The 20258-nt window shown below is 38.5% G+C and overlaps 1 protein-coding gene, 2 long non-coding RNA genes and 1 pseudogene across 7 annotated transcripts; 2 read left to right on the forward strand and 2 right to left on the reverse strand.

The window, feature by feature from the left end:
• The first annotated feature begins 233 nt into the window (after positions 1 to 233).
• Positions 234 to 1311, forward strand: LOC133729484 (uncharacterized). Of its 2 annotated transcripts, XR_009856387.1 has the most exons (4): positions 234 to 322; positions 460 to 557; positions 645 to 702; positions 1207 to 1311. It is a non-coding gene; the product is annotated as an uncharacterized LOC133729484 (long non-coding RNA). The 2 variants fall into 2 exon arrangements; XR_009856386.1 differs by having other exon boundaries at positions 645 to 1305.
• A 5480-nt stretch (positions 1312 to 6791) lies between these two features.
• On the reverse strand, positions 6792 to 10806 carry LOC133729539 (uncharacterized). 4 transcript variants are annotated; one of them, XR_009856417.1, is made up of 5 exons: positions 10200 to 10806; positions 9552 to 10111; positions 8649 to 9423; positions 7583 to 7738; positions 6792 to 7032 (listed from the first exon to the last, which is right to left on the reverse strand). It is a non-coding gene; the product is annotated as an uncharacterized LOC133729539 (long non-coding RNA). The 4 variants fall into 4 exon arrangements; XR_009856419.1 differs by having other exon boundaries at positions 8649 to 8814; positions 9256 to 9423; positions 9552 to 10769; XR_009856418.1 differs by having other exon boundaries at positions 9552 to 9635; positions 10200 to 10766.
• Positions 10807 to 12588: 1782 nt separating this feature from the next.
• On the forward strand, positions 12589 to 16462 carry LOC133724488 (receptor protein kinase CLAVATA1-like; annotated as a pseudogene).
• On the reverse strand, positions 16432 to 18426 carry LOC133724489 (fibrillin-5, chloroplastic). Its single transcript, XM_062151243.1, has 7 exons — positions 18007 to 18426; positions 17779 to 17894; positions 17564 to 17686; positions 17299 to 17397; positions 17147 to 17191; positions 16715 to 16788; positions 16432 to 16641 (listed from the first exon to the last, which is right to left on the reverse strand). The coding sequence occupies exons 1-7, from the start codon at positions 18260 to 18262 to the stop codon at positions 16557 to 16559; spliced, it is 798 nt and encodes a 265-aa protein (XP_062007227.1). The 5' UTR covers positions 18263 to 18426; the 3' UTR covers positions 16432 to 16556.
• Between the last annotated feature and the right edge of the window lie 1832 nt (positions 18427 to 20258).

The raw sequence follows: 20258 nt of genomic DNA on the forward strand, positions 1-20258 counted from the left end.
TCAGTTGTAACCTAACATATAGTATTATAAATGCATTTCTATTAGGGATGTTATACAATGCCACTCGTGTCAGTGGGATAGATTTGAAATAAAGCTTCAGTTTAATAGATTTGTTTCTAATCAGGGTGTATTAAGTTAGTAATTGTTAATCTTAAGATGTTAAAAGTATCTGCTATCTACATATTTTTGCTTGCAGGTTAGAAAGGTTCCCCCAGTTGTGAAGACAGCAATCCGGGAGGTTTGAGCACATAGTCCTCTCTTTAATGCCACTTCAGATCATGCCATCATTTGGATAGAGAGAGAAGCTCAAAGGGCTCTAGATGTAAGTTTCATTACAGATTTAAAGTATATGAGAATACTATTTGGTTTATTATATAATTTTCACTCTGCTTTGAATTGATTTGCCCTCTATATATGTTTATTCTTCATGTTAACTTACTACTTGTGTGCATTATATAGGACAATGAGTTGGTCCGGTTGAAGCGTGAAGCAAGGCTGAAAGGAGGATTCTATGTCAAGCCAGAGTCTAAGCTTTCGTTTATCATTCGTATCCATGGGTAGGTCATGATCCTTAATTTGTTTATATATTGAGATCTTTATAGTTGTGGTTCTTTTCCTTATACTTTTAATTATTATATTTTCAGTATCAATGCCATTGATCCAAAGACAAAGAAGATCTTGCAACTTTTGTGATTGAGACAGGTACTATATACTCGTACCTTTGGAAATATTGATGGTTACCTGCATCTAGAAGTATGAAAATAAGAATTTGTAGGTAATGTTCATGCATTTTGGATTGAATATATAGCTGGTAATGCTTTGTAGAGTTAGGAAATTATATAGATTGCTGAGAATTTGATTATTAATGTTAGTGAGCCTTTGAATCATTTGGAACCTGCTTGTGGCTGAGAAGTTGAAACTTTGAACTGGGGGTATATTTGCTAAATGTGGTTTATTTTTGTTATCTGATCGTATTAGTTAGAAGTTTAGGTTGAAAGTGATAGAATTTACATATGAATTGGCATTTACTGGGCTCACTAGTTTCCAGACCCAGCGACCTGTTTCTGTAAAACTGTAATTTTCTGTTAATAATTTGAAGCTATTTTCTTCTGAGAATTTGTAGTGGACTTGTTAAAGAGTATTTGAGACGTGGAAACTCCTAAAAACGATTTTTCTATAATTAGTTATGATTTTTCAAAGTTACAGGTCTGTTGCAGGAATTTCTGAAAACAGTATCACTGTCATGTTCTTTCTGCAGCACTGCTATATTGTTGTGCTGATTAGCTTTCCTTTGATAGTTTAGTGGCATATGCATTATCATGAAGAACATTTTGGTTTAATTACGTATGAGCTTGTTTAGCCCCATTGTGACTTATATGTTCTTTTATACATTTCTAGTGGGCAGTAAAGACGCGCAAATCACATAGCCAATCTGAAATTGACGAGGTGCGCATTGAAGTAGCTGATTATATGCAGAGTTTAGTGTAGGACTTTTGGTTACTAACATGATTTTGAGTAAGGCTAGTTTTTGCTTTGAAGGAAAGATTGGTGTATGTAGAACTGATGTAGTTGGTTGCTAATATGTTTATGGGCTAGCCTTTGTAGGTTTTGGGGTTTTATTTTGTGAATCTTGTAGAATCATGAATGAAGATGAGAAAATTAGTGGAAAGCCCCAATTTTTGGATGATGAGAAATGTATTTCTAGATCTTTTCCCACCAGCAGCAGCTAGATGATTATTTGCACATCATTCTTATATATATGAACTGATGTATATAAATGGGAAACAAAACACTAATGTCAAAGAAAATGATGTCAATTCAGAGATTACAAATCAGTACCTAAAACTGGACTGATGTCTCATGATTATGAACATATTGAAATGTCACCCAAAAATCGATGTACACAAAATCAATGCACATCGATATCTAAACACCAAACCGTTATCTACTGTCAACGTACAAATCAGTTGTTATAAAGTAAACCGATTTACCATGAAATACAGGACATCGGTTTTGAAAAATAGAAATGATGTGTACAAAACTACTAGACATCGTTTCAACTAACGAAAAGCGATTTTCCTAGAAACATAAAACATCATTCTTAATAGATTAACTGATGTTGCCAAAAGGCACATACATCGTTCTCAGGAGAATAAGGCGGCAAGATGCACGTAAAAATGGACACGAACAAACAAAATTTTTTGGAGACTGATGTCTAGTAGAAACGATGTTTTCATTCTTAATAGAGTATGATGTTTTATGTTTCTATTAAGAATGATGTTTCTATTAAGTATAATTTTTTGGAAACTGATGTCTAGTAAAAAATTTTTTGGAAAATCGATTACAATTTCATTCTTAATAGAGTATTAGACATCATTTCTGAAATTGTAATCGATTTAAATGTTCACTTAGGTATTGTTCGAGATATACTTTATTAAGCATAAAATGTGAAAATATGAAGAATTAAATATAGTTAACATATAAGATTATGATGATTATAACGATTATACATCGATTTGTGTTTTAGAATCGATGTTGGTCGTTGTCTGGGACATCGGTTAAAAACGCGCTTATACTGATGTCTGCATCTTTTACATCAGCCACTAAGAGATCGGTCAGAATTTAGTTTTACATCGGTTCTGGACTGATGTAAATGAATAGAATTCTAGTAGTGCACTAAATCACAATTGACTTGAGAAGTGGAGAGGGGTGGCACATTGCCACTTTTGGCGTCAATGCCAAGCTCTTGCCGTAGGGGGTGACGGCATTACCCTTCTCCTTGAATCAACTTTTGATTCATACTTCTTTTCACTCGAAAGAATGGATGTCCGTGTGAAGTTTTTAATAAACGGATCATCATATCATGACCTGAATGTCCCAATTGGTCAGACCAAAGCCTATATGTGTCGATGTCCCAAAAATAATCTCTTATGACGTTATTGGACTCAATTACTCGAATAGTGATTACATATAACTCACTGGAGCAACACATGAGCTTCTCTAATACTCGTAGTCATTAGAGATAATGCAAAGGAACTTATGTCCATTCTCGCCATGTGTTTCCACATGAAAACCGTTGGCTCTAATATCTTGAAAGCTCAAAAGGGGGACCTCCGGCCCTAGGAGCGTAGAGAGCTTCAGTGACATAAATCAATGTGCTATTTTGGCAATGAGCTGGTCCTTGACCATGAATCAATTGTGATGGCCCTACCATCGTAGTCACAGAAGATTGAGTAGGCATCATCCCAAGGAATAATTGCCTATGTCAAGGTATGATGTGCATAGCAGCACTATCCGCGAGGCATTTTAGCTCTCTGGGAAACATACCTAAATGAATAAAGCTCGAAATTAAAAGAATCGACACTTTATTAATAATAGCCAACGATTATATCAAAGTTTCTTGATCAAATCTAATCCAAATAAAATGAAATGTAGACAAATTGTAGTCACTCAATCCTTTTGGTAATTCCAATTAAATATGACCAGGAAAGTAAGAGGAGAGGTCGGTGGAGCGAGGCTCGCTTAAGTACCACTAATCTCAACTTAGATTCCTATACATCATGTTTAATTGAGTACGCCTAGTGAGAAAGAGTTAAAACCAAATGTCATTTATTCATTAAGGCACAATTGCCATTACATAATTCTTGGAAAATGAAAGAATATTTAATCAAAATCTGCGGCATCAACATTGTTGTTTTCCTCGCCAGATTTGAAGTCCGTAATGATGAGATTGACGTCATTGTCATCTCCATCATCTCCTTCAGCTGCGAGATGAGCCTCATGCTCTCTCATATCTTTTATATACCTTGTATTGTGCAGCTTTGTTTTTCCACTCGCATTCTAGCGCTTAAACCAATGCTCTGAAGATCCACATCCATAGCATTACCTCACCCATTAATTGAGATATACCTTGTGCATTTGGACATCTTCTAGGGATGTTGGTGGTGGTACCACCACTACCGGCGGCGCCAGTTTTGCCTCTCCCACGTTGGCCAAAGTTGCCACATGTCCGCGTATCTCGCGGTTTTCCTTCCTTTGTAGGGCGGTTGTATGGACCCACACGTCCATTTTGTTGTCCCCTAACTTTTAGGGTTCCGCTCCTTGCGCCCTTCTTTCGGTGCGCTATTATAATTTCCCTAGTGAACGCTCTTAGTTCCAACGGGCCTTTGAATTATGGTTTTTCACGAGTATGTTGTCAACTTACTCAGTAACTGACATAAGTTGATGAAACCTCGTAATCCATCTAGCATTGCACACAAGCCTATATTGCTTTGCAACCAATAGTGTTGAGACGGGGAAGGTCGAGAGGATTTCTCAATTAATTCATATTCTGTGAGCTCTACTCCACAGAATCTCATTAGTAGTGAGGTGATTCTTGACGTTAATCACCCATCGGTGATAACCAATGTCATTCGAATCTGGTTTAGTGAAGTCGAGTTTTTGCAGGTTTGCATTCGACATTCAAAAATGAAGGAGAATAGATTAGTTTCGGAGTAAAAACTTCCACGACAACTAATATAATATTTCTGAGCCTTAATGCTACCAAGAAATAGATTTCCAAGAATATTTTGGATTAGACCAAACAATGATGTTTTAATATGGTCGCAATTTGATGCTTATGGACGCTCTTAGTCCAAGCATTATGAACACTCTTAGTTCATACGAACGCTCTTAGTTCTTTTATCATGAACACTCTTAGTTCATTTATTACGAACGCTCTTAGTTCGTTAAGCGTGAATCCCCACAATTCCGCTTATCAATTAATCGAACCCATGTTCGTATATTTCAAAACCAGCAGCAAATAATGGAATTTAAAAGACAAAAAATGCAGGAACTTTAATCACAAAACTTACTTGGCAATTTGAAAAGTTTGCTTCACGATTCTTTATACACGCGCGTGTTGATGCAGGCGTGTAGCTAAATTAGGATTGCCGGAATCTGGTCGGAAATTGGCAGTTGGTGGGCTGCCCTTCTCCCTTTTTTTTTCTTTCGGGCCCAAGCCTTCTTCCCCTTCTTCTTCTATGCGTCTTCTTCCTTTCGTTTTTTTTTTTTTTTTTTTTCGCAAGGCAGGCAGGCAGGCGGGCTTGCAGGGACACAGGCAGGCAGCTTCGGCAGCAGGTGCGGCGGGCTGGTGCACAGGTGAGCAGCAGGCAGCAGGTGGGGACGCTGGACGCTGGGCGAAGGGCTGCGGTGTGCAGCGAGCGCAGGGGCGTGGGCTACGGGCTTGTGTGCAGCGCGGGCTGTGCAGGGACGCAGGCTTGCGAGCTGCAGGTTGCAGGGAGGCGGGCTGGAGGCTGTAGGGAGGCCGGCTGGAGGCTGTAGGCTTGCGGCTAGGGCTGCAGGCGAGCTGGGCAGCAGTAGGCTGCAGTGGCTTGCGGAAGGGAGGGTTGCAGGGAGGCTGCAGCAGGGAGGTTGGAGGCTGTGGCAATTTTTAGGGTTTTTTCTTTTTCTTTTCGGCTAGGGTTAGAACTCGTGCTGATAACGTGTTGAAGTAAAAAGGAATTGCAGAGAGAATTGTGTGTTTATTATTGATAATAGGAGCCCTTATATAGGAAGTTACAAGGTACACAAAAGGTAATCCGAATACAATTGAATGCCTAGAACACTTTCCTATTACAACTCTAAACCCTAGTTTGAGGAGACACACATTATGTCGACATCCTTCAACATAGTAGGATTTGTTCAATGGAGACTTCGCAGCCTCGATTGGCAAATCCACTCTTGAAGCAGCCAATCTAATACTCATCGAATCATCCTTACTTCAGAACTATTTTGACCGAAACTTATCTGACCAAAGGAATTCTGGTATGAACATGAACGTACCCCACATTTGATAACTATGTTCACAAATAATCTTGTAATTATCCATATATGGATTTAACTTCTCAATAAAGAAGTTTCATTAGGTCTTCCAGTGGATCAATATGATTGAGAGCATGGAGTTTACACTGCCACTACTAGAATTTTGTTCATAGACATCGGTTCTGGACCGATGTTAAACTAATTTTCGACCGATGTCTTAGTGGGTGTAGAGAAAAGTATAGACATCAGTATAAGCGCGTTTTCAACCGATGTCCCAGACAACAACCAACATCGATTCTAAAACACAAATCGATGTATAATCGTTATAATCATCATAATCTTATATGTTAACTATATTTAATTCTTCATATTTTCACATTTTATGCTTAGTAAAATATATCTCGAACAATACCTAAGTGAACATTTAAATCGATTACAATTTCAGAAATGATGTCTAATACTGTCGTAGACATCAGTGTTCAAAAACTATTGTTTGTTCTTGGCCATTTTTACATGCATCTTGCCACCTTATTTTCCTAAGGACGATGTATGTGGCCTTAGGCAACATCGGTTACTTTATTAAGAATGATGTGTTGTTGTACAGGGGACATCGTTTTTGTTCATGTAAAACGATGTTTACTGGTTTTATGTACATCGCTTCTTTTGATATGAACTAATGTGTTATTTCGTCGTAGACATCACTTCAGGTTTTTAAAACTAATGTTCTGTGTTTCATGGTAAATTGGTTTACTTTATAATAAGTGATTTGTACGTCGACAATAGATTACGTTTTCGTGTTTATAAATCGATGTGCACTGGTTTTAGGTACATCGATTTTGTGGGCACATTTCGATATGTTGGTAATCATGAGACATCGATTTTTATTTTAGTACTGATTTCTAATCTCTAAATTGAGATTGCATGCAAAGTTTGCATCTAGCTACTACTTGGAAAAGAAATACATTTCTCAATATATTAACTCAAGCACATCATCTAAAAATTGAGGCATTCCATTAATTATGTCCAAATTCATGATCCAACATAATTCACAAAATAAAACTGCAAACCTAAAAATGCTAGCGTAGAAACATATGAACAAGTTAAAAGATTAGTCACATTTTCAGTCAAGATAAAGAGTTGCATGGGTACGCCAAACTCAAAGATTTCATACTAAGTGTGCCCCATCAGAACTGCAGTACATTTCTTTTCCTGAATATTCCATATCTTAACCTAGAACAAAACCAAAGAAACAGCAGAATCATTAGTAACTAAACCAACTTCTATACACGGCAGAATAACAGTTTGATCAACTACTATAGGTCTGGAAAATTGAAATGGTCCAAATAATATCAGAGTATTAGGAAATCAGAACAAGCAAAAACATGAACTGAACACAACAAAATGGGCAAACTCTGTGATTGAAATGCTTAAACCAGATAAAATTACTGGAAAAATTCACAGCACAATGCACACAGCCTATGAAAAACAAGAATTGAAGTAGCTCAAATAGCATAACAGAGAACCAAAACCAGAATACTGCGTCTGGAACATGACATGAAGCATATAAATATATTGCTGCAGCTCATTAATCATTAGCTCTGAGCTCAGTGCTCAGTGACAACATTTTTGAACAAGTAAAGCCTGAGCACACTCAACTTTGTATTTACAAGGTCTATTGTACTGCACAGACTCAAGACAGTATCACTTTGCATTTTGGGAATTCACACACATGTTAAGCCAAATTCAAAATATAGGACTAGAATACAACACTTAAAATTACCTATATGCTGGAGAAAACTAACAGCAAATTAAAGTGCGCATGACTGAATGGTCTCCATATGTAGCCAACGACTGATCCAAGGGATTTCTCGAAGTTCTTGCATGAGCTGGGTACTCCATCCATCTGTAATCCCAGTCACAATCTGTAATCCTTGTACTGTTCAAGAAATGCAATATTAGTGCGACAAAAATGTACATGTAGTACAAGGGAGACATAAACTAAAAAATAAAGATGCATGCACCCACATCCCCACACCACAGGAACACACAAGTAGGCACACAAATTAACTTGAGATATGTGAACTGCGTGCTTTCTTATGGCATAAACACTAGTAGACAAAAATTATAATAGAAATATAACATAAATATATATATATAGTGTGTGTGTGTGTATTTGTTACCGAGAAAAGAAAAAATAGTTTCCACCATGCTTATAATAACAACATGACAAGCTTAATCTTACAAATGATCCCCCTTCCCACTTCACCACATGTTTTTCCATCATAGAAAGACAAGCATGAAGCCTTCTTACTGACCTTGTTGTTCTTGGCCCAAATTTTAAAATTTGATTCCAAAATACAAAACAATGGGAGGGTAAACCGAAACAATGCCCTTATAGGCAAGGTTAGTTGTCTGATCCCGAAAAGAGCAAATTCTTTCAAAAATAAACAAAAAATTTGCTTTATTTTGGCTGCAGAAAACACTACAGGAAATAGAATGTTATTGAGTTATGAACTTTGCAAGTTGCATTTTTTCAGCTATAAAAAACTCAGCCCCACAAATCCAATTCATTAGTCCTTTTTGCGTTGGTGTGTGTTTTTGAGGTTTATACCATACCAAATTTCAAGACCAAAAACCCTGATCTCATTTGGGTTCCTAACCTTCTCATAAATCAAACACAAATTTCTACAAGAATCACAAGTATCACCATCATAAAGAGACTCCCTAATTTGGTAATTGTAAAAGTTTCAACACTAAAATCCCATCTTTCCCTGAAGTTTCTCACAAACAAAAACAGAAAGCCCAAAAAAAAAAAAATTTGAATCAAAAAGAAGAAGAAAGCATACCTCTAAGAACAGCACCACACTGATACATAGAGTAATCAGCTAGCTCAGGAAGAAGATTCTCACACTTTGGGCACTGAACCAACCTCACTTTTCCACCTGAGTCCCCCATTGCTCATAACAAAAGCAACCCAACAAAACCCATAAACCCAAAACAAACAAAATCCCACTGTTGACAGTCAAAGTTAGCAGAGAAAAAACCCAAAACAAAAACAAAAGCTGAAAAAATGATTCAAGGGGTTTGAAATTTGGAATTTGGCGTCAAACATTGATTTAAAATTGAAGCAACTCTTGCAACAAGCATTACATTCAATAAGCATGCAAGAGTATAACACTTCAGTGACTACAATGAGAAATGCAGTTCTAAAAAGATTCAAAAGAGTACCAACAGTTTAGAGATAGTAACAGTTCTGGCTTTCTGTATCTAATCTTTATAAGTAATGGGCATCACCCTTACCTTACAGAGTTTCATTGAGTGCGAGTGAGTGTATATAGCTAACTATACACAGATGCGTACACAAACATACAATCATCCACAACTCCGATGCAAAATAAACCAGTCGTAAAGGGAAATTGAAGAGCATATAGTGAATAAGGATAAAAAAGGGACCTGTTTGACGGACTCGGCAATCTCGGGGCCATACCGTCGCCGGGGAAGATTGAATTCAATAGTATACCTTCAAAAGGATGCTCAAATATTGAGTCCACAATCGGGCGTACAAGCTCCGGCTTTAAAAGGATATCTCTGAATCCTGAGATGTGAATTCCAACATATCCCCTGCAGAAAACCAATAATAAACAAATTAGACTCACAGATCACTCATACAATCAGATATTATGATCAAATTTCCAATTCAAAATCAACCAGCCAGAAATAGTTGAAGAATCTTGAGATCAGAAACTTACTTCTTGGCTGATTCGCCTTTGACTTTAGCAGCAGAGTCAGGGGCCTTCTTGTCATCCTGCTCCTAAACCCAAATCCAAGTAAAACTGAAACATAAATAGAGATGAATCTCACTTTATTTACTCTATAACACAGTGCCGGCAATTTCAATAGACAAGGAACAACAGAATCTGCATATTAATAAACAAAAAATTGCAAATAACATGTGTAAGCAAGATAACTAGCTTAACATGCACACAAGCGATAGAGACCACAGTTATGAACCTTATACAACACAAGGCTACGAATAAACTTTACTTCTTCTTCACTATAATGTCCCTCTTCTTATTTATCATCAGGGAACTCTTTCACAGAAATAGGAAGACATATTCGATCTTCTAAGTTCATCAAGTCTTTAGCCCCCACCTTCACGAAAATCGAAATCAGAAACAAAACTACCCCATATAATTGCAACAAAAGCTCTGAGCTCTACCCATTAGTCCATTACAAAACAAAACAAAAGTTAATACAAATTTCAGATACCCTTAACACATTGATCCATGTCAGATGCTTCTCTTCGAACCTGTGATAAATAATCAAAGCAAACCACTTTCCAATCACCATTCAAGAACCCATTTCCAAAATGTAATGAAACTTCAAAAGACTTTAACCTGTCTTAAGCGAAAGAGCTTCTGAACAAGGCTTCTGGGAATCTCGGGGCAGCACCTGGTGACCCATTTAAGCGCCGTCGTAGCTGAGGAGGTGGAGGGTTTAATATACACATCTCTGAGAGCTCTCGTCCCAAAGCGGCGCCGTTTACGGTGGCAGTGAACGGAGGTAGAATGAACCACTTTTTGCGGCCTTTTTTTTTGTCTTGGTGAAATGTTTGGGTGGTTGCGTAAGATCGGGAGTAGTGGAAAGGTGAGATGAAGAGCCTATCGCCGACGGATTCGGCCGAGGAGGAGAGTGGAGCAGAGGGCGGAGAAGACCAGAGCGAGCCTCTTCAATTTCTTCAACTCTGCCAATCTCAGATCGAGGCCGGCTCAGGATTCAAAGTTGTTACTTCAATTTCAGATCGAGGTCGGGCTTTCGGCTCTTCAGATTCCGGCGGAGAATGGAGGAGGAAGGTTCGTGAAGTTGATTAGGAGCTCGAGTTTGTGATGCTGGGGTTGAGAATGGATATTAGGGCTTGAGGCAAAGTGAGAAAGTTTTGGGGTCGGGCCGAGTGCTTTTTTTTTTTAAGTGTGAAAATTTTAAGTTTTCGTCCCCGCGTCCTTGAATTCATTAAAACACTTAGCGCGTCCACGAAAATGAGGTTCCCGCAAATTTTCAAATAAAACTTTTAACACCGGTCATTTTAAGAACTGATGTTAATGGTATACATTTAAATCGGTATTTTTCTAAAACGATGTTAACTTACTTTTTTACATCATGTGCAAGTCTAACCGATTTAAATGATGTGATGTAAATGAACAGATTTCTAGTAGTGTGCCATGATTATATAAACTGGATTAGATATAACACGTTGTTACACGTTTTTTTTTATAATTCTTCACAACAATGAAACTTTTGTCCTTGCCAAGCAGAGAAATTTTGTTGTCCCTCGTTATATCTGATCTGTTTGGCAGAGAAGCATTACTCTTACGCTAGCTTATTTCTATGTTTGGCATCAATTTGGTGCACAGTATGCCCTTTGTTACCTATTTAATCTAACCCCTCCGGCATATAGTGGGCACCTTTGTGAAAGATTACATCAAGAGAAAGAAAAGCACAGCCAAGCTTCAAGTTTCAAAGAGGTTGTGGTCTGTGACTCTGTGAAGTGGATTAATGACTCGCTCAAGTAGGTTCTCTCAAGTAGGTACTTTCAGGCAGAATGATTTGAAAGTAGGAGATGTTTGTGTGCTTTGAGCTGGTTAAGCAGACAGATGATGTTGTGATGAAAGTTTCTTTGTTTAGATGTTGTAGTTGACAAATTTTTCCTTTTATAAACCAAGATGATCGAAGTGGGAGTTGGCTAGTTTATAATAAGTTCAGAGATATATTAACTACCGATTTCGTAACGTAACTTTGGGTTGTTTTTGCACATTTTGTACATCTACAAACTAGTCCTTGTGCTAATATATGTGTATAGTGTGTCTACTGTTATTATTTCTTGGCTTATGAATGCATGGAGGCATGACTTGGTATACGTTGATGGAAGTGAGAATGCTTTGATTGCTGTCACTATGCAAAGATACGAGATAAAGACTTTGACTCAAAATGAACGTTCTTATTCTTTCAGGATGAATGCATGGAGGCATGACTTGGTATACGTTGATGGAAGTGAGAATGCTTTGATTGCTGTCACTAAAGACTGACTTCCGTCATTTTCATTCCGCTTCAAAGATAAGAGATAAAGACTTTGACTCAAAATGAACGTTCTTTGTCTATTATCAAGGAGTTGATTATGATAAAGTAATCTGGGGTTCACATCTAAAACCAATTGGCAATAGATGGAGTGGTCCAAACCCTTATAAACCCATAGACAAATTGGCAATGGATGGAGTGACTCAAACCCTTATAAACTCATAGGCAATGTCCCATTTTTCTCATGTGGGATGTATATATTCTCAACAGATTAAGGAAGGACTTACACTCCAAAGTCTTCCCAGATCAATCAAAACCATCATAGACGTCATGAAAGCAAAACTTATGCAGCCTTTTCAAGAAGAAATAAAGGATCGATTGAGAAAAGTCGGACAGGTGATATGAAGCCATTAAAACGCTTGATATGAAGCCAAGTGAAAACAGGTCCTATTCATCTTCATCTCATGCAATAGTGAACAGTTAATTATGGAACTTACGGCAGGACTTTATCTTAGCCATCCTAGCTCATATGAAGGAAACTCCCATTGTTTACCAATAAAGACCGACTTCTATCAATTTTATTCCATATGTAAACACAAGATGCAAATTCCAATTTTAACTTCAAAGATATCGGACAAGACTTGGACTCAAGTAAATGAAACACTCCAGAGTCTCCCCAAATCAACCAAAACCATCATAGTCATGAAAGCAAATGTATACAGAATTTTCAACTCTGAACTATAACATTGCAGAAGAGTAGCTAATGCAACCAATGTAGAATACATAAAAATAAATCCTCAAGTACTAGAACGTTTTATACAGCAAACACATACAAAACCATGAGAAACATGACAACATCAGATTTTTGTATTTGAATCAAGGTTTAACAATTTGTTCAAAAGTTTTCTGTTCTGTCTCCACTAATGAGTATTGTGAATTTGCTGTTTCATTATGTTTGAAATTAAAATTTGCTTTTCATCATTCCACTTTTTCTCTCCACTTATAAAAGTCTGGATCTTTCTTAATTGTCTTCTCATTTCTGTCAAATTATTACCGGACTCTGCTGCTGAACAAAAAGATGGTGGTACGCTCCGGTTTTTGGCATAATCTCCTCCACATTTCTTTCATTTTCCTTTTGCTTCCACAATGTTGTTTCTGCGGTAGTGACCTTGACACACTATTGATACTCAAGAAAGCCATGATTGGACCCCAAGGTTCAGGGCTAGACGACTGGGAGCGCTCTTCCCACAACTACTGCTCCTTCTCTGGAGTTTCATGTGACCACCAGTCACGAGTTGTTGCTCTTAACGTTTCCAGTTTGCATCTGTTTGGCTCGGTTCCCGCGGAGATTGGGCTTCTGAACAACCTCGTCAACCTCACCCTTGCCGACAACAGCTTATTAAGAGGGAGCCTTCCCCGGGAGATCGGCAACCTGACTTCTTTAAGGCTCTTGAACATCTCCAACAACTTCTTTGGAGGAAGATTTCCCGGAGAAATGACACTAAGAATGACAGAGCTTGAGGTTCTCGACGCCTATAATAACGACTTCACTGGTCCACTTCCGGTAGATCAGCTCGTTAATCTCAAAAAGCTCAAACATCTAGATCTTGGCGGTAACCAATTCACCGGAGAAATTCCCGGAAATTATTCAATGATTCAAAGCTTAGAATAGTTGGGCCTCAACGGTTTCGGGCTCACCGGAAAGTTCCCTTCCAGCTTGGCCCGGTTGAAGAATCTCAAGGAATTGCATGTTGGGGTCTACAACAAATTCGACGGTGGACTTCCTGAGTTGGGAACGATGGAGTCGTTGCAAGTGCTTGACATGGCCAGCTGTAACCTCAACGGCACGATTCCGATCAGTCTAGGCTTTTTGAAGAACTTACGCGTGTTGTTTTTACAGAATAACCTTTTCAGTGGTTATATACCTCCAGAACTTTCAGGTATGGTGAGTCTGACGGCTTTGGATCTCTCTATTAACGAACTCACCGGAGAAATACCAAAGAGTTTCTCAGAGCTCAAGAACCTTAGCCTTCTCACACTGTCTAGGAACAATCTCTACGGCCCGATACCTCCAGAACTTTCGGGTATGGCAAGCCTTACGAGTTTGGACCTCTCTGTTAACAAACTGACCGGTGAATTACCAGAGAGCTTCTCAAAGCTCAAGAACCTTAGCCTTCTCAGTCTGTATGGGAACAATCTCTACGGCCAGATACCCAACTTCATCGGTGATCTTCCTCATCTGGAGGCGCTTCTAGTTTCGGAGAACAACTTCACATTTGCTCTACCGGAGAGTCTTGGCCGGAATGGAAGGTTCAAAGACCTCGATGTAAGCGGAAACCACCTTACCGGCTTGATTCCTCGCGATTTGTGCAGAGGAGGGAGATTGTGGGAATTAGATCTGAGGGATAATCACTTTTTTGGGCCGATTCCGGAGGAATTGGGCCGGTGCAAGTCGCTAGTCAATATCAGATTGATGAATAACACACTCAACGGGACTATTCCTGCTGGAATCTTCAGCCTACCTGATGTGAACATAATTGAGCTGGCTGATAATTACTTGTCCGGAGAACTCCCGATGCAGATGTCTGGTGCCTGGCTCGAAACCCTCACGCTTTCTAATAATCAAATTTCTGGAAGAATCCCATCCGCCATTGGAAATCTTCACCATTTACGATATCTTGAGCTGGAAATGAACAGATTCACCGGGCAAGTACCAGAGGAAATCTTCAATTTACCGTGGCTAGCGGAACTCAACATCAGGACCAACAATTTTGGTGGTGAAATTCCAGCTTCTATCTCTGGTCGTTCCTCTCTAACGTCCCTAGATTTCAGTCAAAACAATTTTGTTGGGGAAATCCCAAGAGGGATAGGCAAACTGAAAGTAATTGAGTTGCTTAATTTCTCTAGGAACAAGCTAACAGGTCCAATACCTGTGGAATTCACATACATGGCGAGCCTCAAAACTTTGGATCTCTCCTATAACAATTTCATTGGTAGGATCCCAACAGGTGGTCAGTTTTTAGCGGTTAACGCTTCTTTTGAAGGAAATCCACACCTGTCTTCGCACAGCTCCTATAAAGTCATCATCGCTGGACTCACTGGAGCTCTGCTAACTTTGCTACTCATGCTGCTTCTCATATATGTCCTTATCAGGGTTTATAGGAAGAGAAAGATTCAGAAATGTAGCTCTTGGAACCTCACAGTTTTCCAAGTACAGCTGGATCTCAACATAGAGGACGTTCTCCAGTGTCTAAACGCACAGAACATTATTGGCAGGGGCGGTGCTGGAGATGTCTACCAAGGGACAATGCCAAACGGTGATGTCGCCATCAAACGATTGAGGAGGGATCAGGGATTTTCGGCTGAAATTAACACATTGGGACAAATCAGGCACCGGAATATAGTGCGGCTGTTGGGGTACATGTCGAACAAGGACACGAATTTGTTGTTGTACGAGTACATGCCTAATGGTAGCTTGCGACAACTGTTGCATGGGTCTAATGGAGAGCATTTGGAGTGGGAAATGAGATACAAGATTGCCGTGGAAGCTGCAATGGGATTGTGTTATCTCCACCATGCTTGCTCACCTTTGATTATACACAGGGATGTAAAGTCCGATAACATCTTGCTGGACTCTAATTTTGAAGCTCGTATTGCTGATTTCGGGCTTGCCAAGTACTTTCAAGGACCAACAGATTGCATGTCTTCGTTTGCTGGTACGTTTGGTTATATTGCCCCAGGTGCGTAATCTCATTTATCTAGGCTAATGTCACAACCGCTACCATAAAGTCATCAGTCATCCTACTCTTTTTGAAAATGATAAAAAGTAATAAACGAACCATTTAAGGATTCAATTACAATGTTGAATAACTTTGCCCGTGTTTGTTGTGATGGTATGATCGAACAGAGTACGGTCGCACAATGAAAGTGGATGAGAAAATCGATGTGTACAGCTTTGGTGTGGTTCTACTGGAACTAGTAACAGGGAGGACACCAGTGGTCGAACTAGTTGAAGAAGCTGTGAACTTAGTAAGTTGGGTAAGGAAAACCACATCACAAATCCGTCAGCCATCCGACGTATCATCTGTACTTGCAGTTGTGGACTCCAGGCTCAGTGGATTCCCATTGGCAGGTGTTGAGCACGTGTTCCAAATAGCAATGATGTGCGTCGAGAATCACAGCTCTGCAAGACCTACGATGAGGGAAGTTGTCTACTTCCTCACTAACCCTCCTCGTTCTGCTCCAGGCATGAGAAACCCCTAGAGATGTTGTGCACTATGCACATTAAGTATTAACTAAAACATGTAGTGCAGATATAGCCTGCAACATATCTGGTGCAAACACCACCAATTACTGTGTGGCTTTGAAGTCTTTATAATAAGAATCGAGGATAGCAAGGAGTCAATATCCTTCGTTTTCCATCTTCTACTTTCTTATAGAAGGGCTGCTAGCATATTTAGACTCAAGAGCATGATTTTTCATACATATGAAACCAAGTCATTCCTCATAAAAGCACATATTGCTTGTGAACCTTCATTACTTCTCAGCAAAAGATGCTTGTTGAAATAACTCTATGATTTCACTTATACTTGGAAAAACTGTCTACTGCAGCAATGAATGTAACATCCAATAATGATGGAAATCGGCCTTGAAGTGTATAACAGTTAAGTAAACCTTAAGTCTTAAATCAAATTTTCTTCTGATCTCTCTAATATGAAGATATTGCCTTTGTCATCCCTTCCTATCCTCATGGTATCATCAACATATCTGTAGTGATTCAATTGAGGAAAAACAAAACACAGTCTGCAGAGAATAAAAATACCAGGTCGATTTAGGATACGTGATCTCGAGCCAACCGTCTGGATTGAAGATTCCAAGCAGAATATCATAATTTTTCCGAAACACATTCATCAACTGTTGCATTTCCAAAGAAAAAAAAAACAAATAATTAGAGCCAAACTACACCCTATTATACTGGTCCTGTGTGTACACACTTCCATGATGGTTCTCTCTTCCTCAACTCAAAAATGGACTCTCTGTGCTTCGTTATGCTTTTTCACTCGTAGCCGTGTTTACAAATCAAAAGTTCAAAACAATGTTCCACACACACTCAAAACTATTATGATCTCACTATTCTTTTGCTTAGAAAGCTCTTCATAATGCACGGCTAGAATTAAAACGTAAAGCAAAAACCAGCAGAGAGCAGAAGATTCAAGTTTCAAAAAGGATATACCAATTATCTGATATGCATGCCACATATAATGTCAAATACCTGAACCGGAGTGATTGTAGAGTTGTCATAGCTGATGTCAACTCTCTGTAAAAATTGTAAATAGAAACCTTTTAGAACTTGTAGCAGTAATCTAACTAAAAAGTAAAGAAATGTTACATAGGTGAGCAAAAAGGTATATCAAGTGCTTTAACTGATTTGGATGCTTTCTTGAAGGAGGCCACAATTGTTAGCCGTCCATTAAAGAGATTCAATCCTCTCACATCGAACTTGATCACATTGACTGCATTGCCCTCCGTTTTGCCATATCATGCACCAAATGCCCAGTTGTAAAACACAAACCAAATCACCACACAGTTCATGGGAATATAGAATATAATTTGTATACTGGCAAATTTGATATCCAAAGGCTTAATTATTTCAAGAAAGTTTTCAACATTTGATCAGAGATCTTTTTACCTTAGCAATATCAATATTCTGGTAGAAATCTCCCAATGAGATGAAGTCCCTCAATCCCAGCTTTGTTCTTCTTGAGCCTAAAATTGTAATTGTGCTATACACAAGTTTCCAGCAGCCACCCACCTTCCAATTATAGAAAAAGTATCAAACTTTCCCAAATAAAACTCATAACTACCAGTCACGAGACAACTTGAAGGATCAAAGAGGGAATATACCTTTTCTAAATTCACAGTAGGATCTGGAGTTGGATTCTGAGACTCCAGCTGCTTAACCAGACCTTCAATCTCAGATTTCTTTGCAGATGGGACTCCAAATATCCCTCTATTAATACCTTGGAAGTACAATCAGTAGCAAACCATGTCAGTTTTAATTTCAAATTGTTCATCAAAGTAAAGGTATAGATGTTGGACTAAGCTGGAATGGAAATGAATATGAACACATACCTTGGAGTGCCTGGTGAAGCTCAGTTTTAATCTGGGTGGGTGTCTCATCCCCAACTAGGCCAGAGGTTTGTTCTGCAACTTTGACTCTGTAAATGCGCCTAAACCCAGGTGGACACTCACCAAATCTTAAGCTTTGAGTTTTTTGATGAGTGGTTGAGGGTGAAGTGGGAGTTATCACCATGTTTGTGGTTCTGAGCATTGGAGGAATGTTAGCATGGAAAGCCGGGATTGGTGGTTGGACAAGCATAGTGGCCATGATGAATACTGCAAATTACTAGCACAAGATGTTCTTCTCTTATTAGCTCCTGGACTAATGATGCCAGAGCAGCTCAATTGGAATTGGAGGAAGCAGAATAGTTAATTTGGTGTATCTACCAGACCAAAGAAAAAGAACAATTTGATGTAATTTGATGACAGGTCTGTTTTTGTTTGTCCTCTTCCTCTTATATACTTTAATCCATTTTAAGTGTTTTTTTTTTTTTGGCAGCAATTATAGTAAATCATGTGACTTCATATTTTGAGATTGATTTGCAGCTGGGACTCTGGGAGTGGGATGAATAATATTGTATCCTTCCATTTCTCTATTATTTTCAGGCTTCAATTTATATGAAGATATTGGTATACGTGTGGTTGTGGTTGAGAGAGAGAGACTTCTATAATTGAAGAATTTGAAGTGTGGCATTTTTTTTTTTTTTTGGGATATGTCAAGAGAAAGCTCTTATAAATGTCTTTCACAAACTTTCAGGTGCCTGTATGGTGGTCTCATTAAATATAACAATGCTTAGCTTATTGCAGTTCAATTTTCAACTACTGAAAATAGTTGCTATAATCCAGCAGTGTACTAAATGAGCAAAACTAAAGACACAAGTGACTGAACTATCTTGAAGAACTAAGTTATTCAGCCAAGGAGGTGCTCCACTAATCCATTGCAATAAAGCATTTAGGGTCAGACCGTGCGTACCATGAACACTATTACAAAAATGAAGAATAAAAGTCCAACTACAATGCTCAAAATCTGCACTTACAGATTTCATCTCATCCATAATGATCTCTTCTGCACATGGATATGCAGCATTAGTTTGCAAGGTTTTTATAATTCCTAGAGCATCTCCTTCCACTTCAACTTGCAAAAAATCTCAAAGCTTTATAATCCTTGTAGCAGAGCTTGTGTTTTTAGTGTTTGGACTTCACTTCTCCCGCGTATGGGATCTCCAGTCCGCCAAACACCTGACCTTGCTCATTATGTATCACGCCACCGATACCAACAAAATCCTGCATGAAGTTAGTTCCAGCAAAGTTAAATTTTACATACAACTTATTTATATTAGGGGCTTCCAACGTTGTTGCATCAGTGTTACATATAACACTGTTAACCGAGAAGTTGTAGTCGAATTTTGGTGTATTGTGGCTGCTAATTCAAACTCACTTTGCCATGGTGCTGCTAGTATATATAGCTACTTCCTCTAACTTAGGCGTCATTTCTCTTCAACAATGAATCAAACTCTTCGTTTCTCTCTCTCTTCTCTAACTTGGTTAAGGAAAAGAAGAAAGTAGCACCATGGCAAAGTACATTTACACTTATCGCATACCCAAAATCTATTACAAAGCTTATCACCTATAGTTTAACTTCTTATTTTGATGTTTTTAGCAACAGGTTCCACCTCTAGCTGTTGTTAATTGCTATAGTACGTTGAGAATGTATATAAATATAACTCCTACATTAGAAAAATATAACTTTGCTTATGGGTTTATGAGGGTTTGGTTCATTTCATCCATTAATGCTAATTGGTTTTGGATGCGAACCCAAGATTACTTTATCATAGTATCATAGCATGTTATCCCACATGTGCATGCTTCACAGCCACACGGGCTCCACGTCACTCAAAATTGTCCACGTGTATGACTTGAAAATTCGTCACATGTGCGAGGAAGTGTTGAGAATATATATATCTCACAGAGGAAAAATGAGACTTTGCCTATAGGTTTATAAGAGTTTAGGCCACTCCATCAGCCAATTTATAGAAATGGTTGCATGTAAACATAACCAAATGGTTAAAGCATTTCGAATTTAGTTTGATTAATGTGTTGAGAGTATCAATCCCACATGAGAAAAATGGGGACCTTGTCTATAGGTTTATAAGGGTTTGGGTCACTCAATCTATTGCCAATTAGTTTTGAATGTGAACTCTAGATTACTTTATTATAATGGTCCTTGAAGACGGACCTAAAATCGTAAATGTGAACAAGTTGAA

Source organism: Rosa rugosa, chromosome 1 (assembly GCF_958449725.1).
Source record: "Rosa rugosa chromosome 1, drRosRugo1.1, whole genome shotgun sequence".
NCBI lineage: Eukaryota > Viridiplantae > Streptophyta > Magnoliopsida > Rosales > Rosaceae > Rosa > Rosa rugosa.

What these genes read in the sequence shown, in the direction of transcription:
- LOC133724489 (XM_062151243.1), bottom strand. Translation starts at nt 18,262, where the DNA reads ATGGCCACTATGCTTGTCCAACCACCAATCCCGGCTTTCCATGCTAAC. An exon ending in CTACTGTGAATTTAGAAAAG is followed by an intron (nt 17,687 to 17,778) that starts GTATATTCCCTC and finishes TATAATTGGAAG; the next exon opens with GTGGGTGGCTGCTGGAAACT. An exon ending in CTACAATCACTCCGGTTCAG is followed by an intron (nt 16,789 to 17,146) that starts GTATTTGACATT and finishes GAAATGCAACAG; the next exon opens with TTGATGAATGTGTTTCGGAA.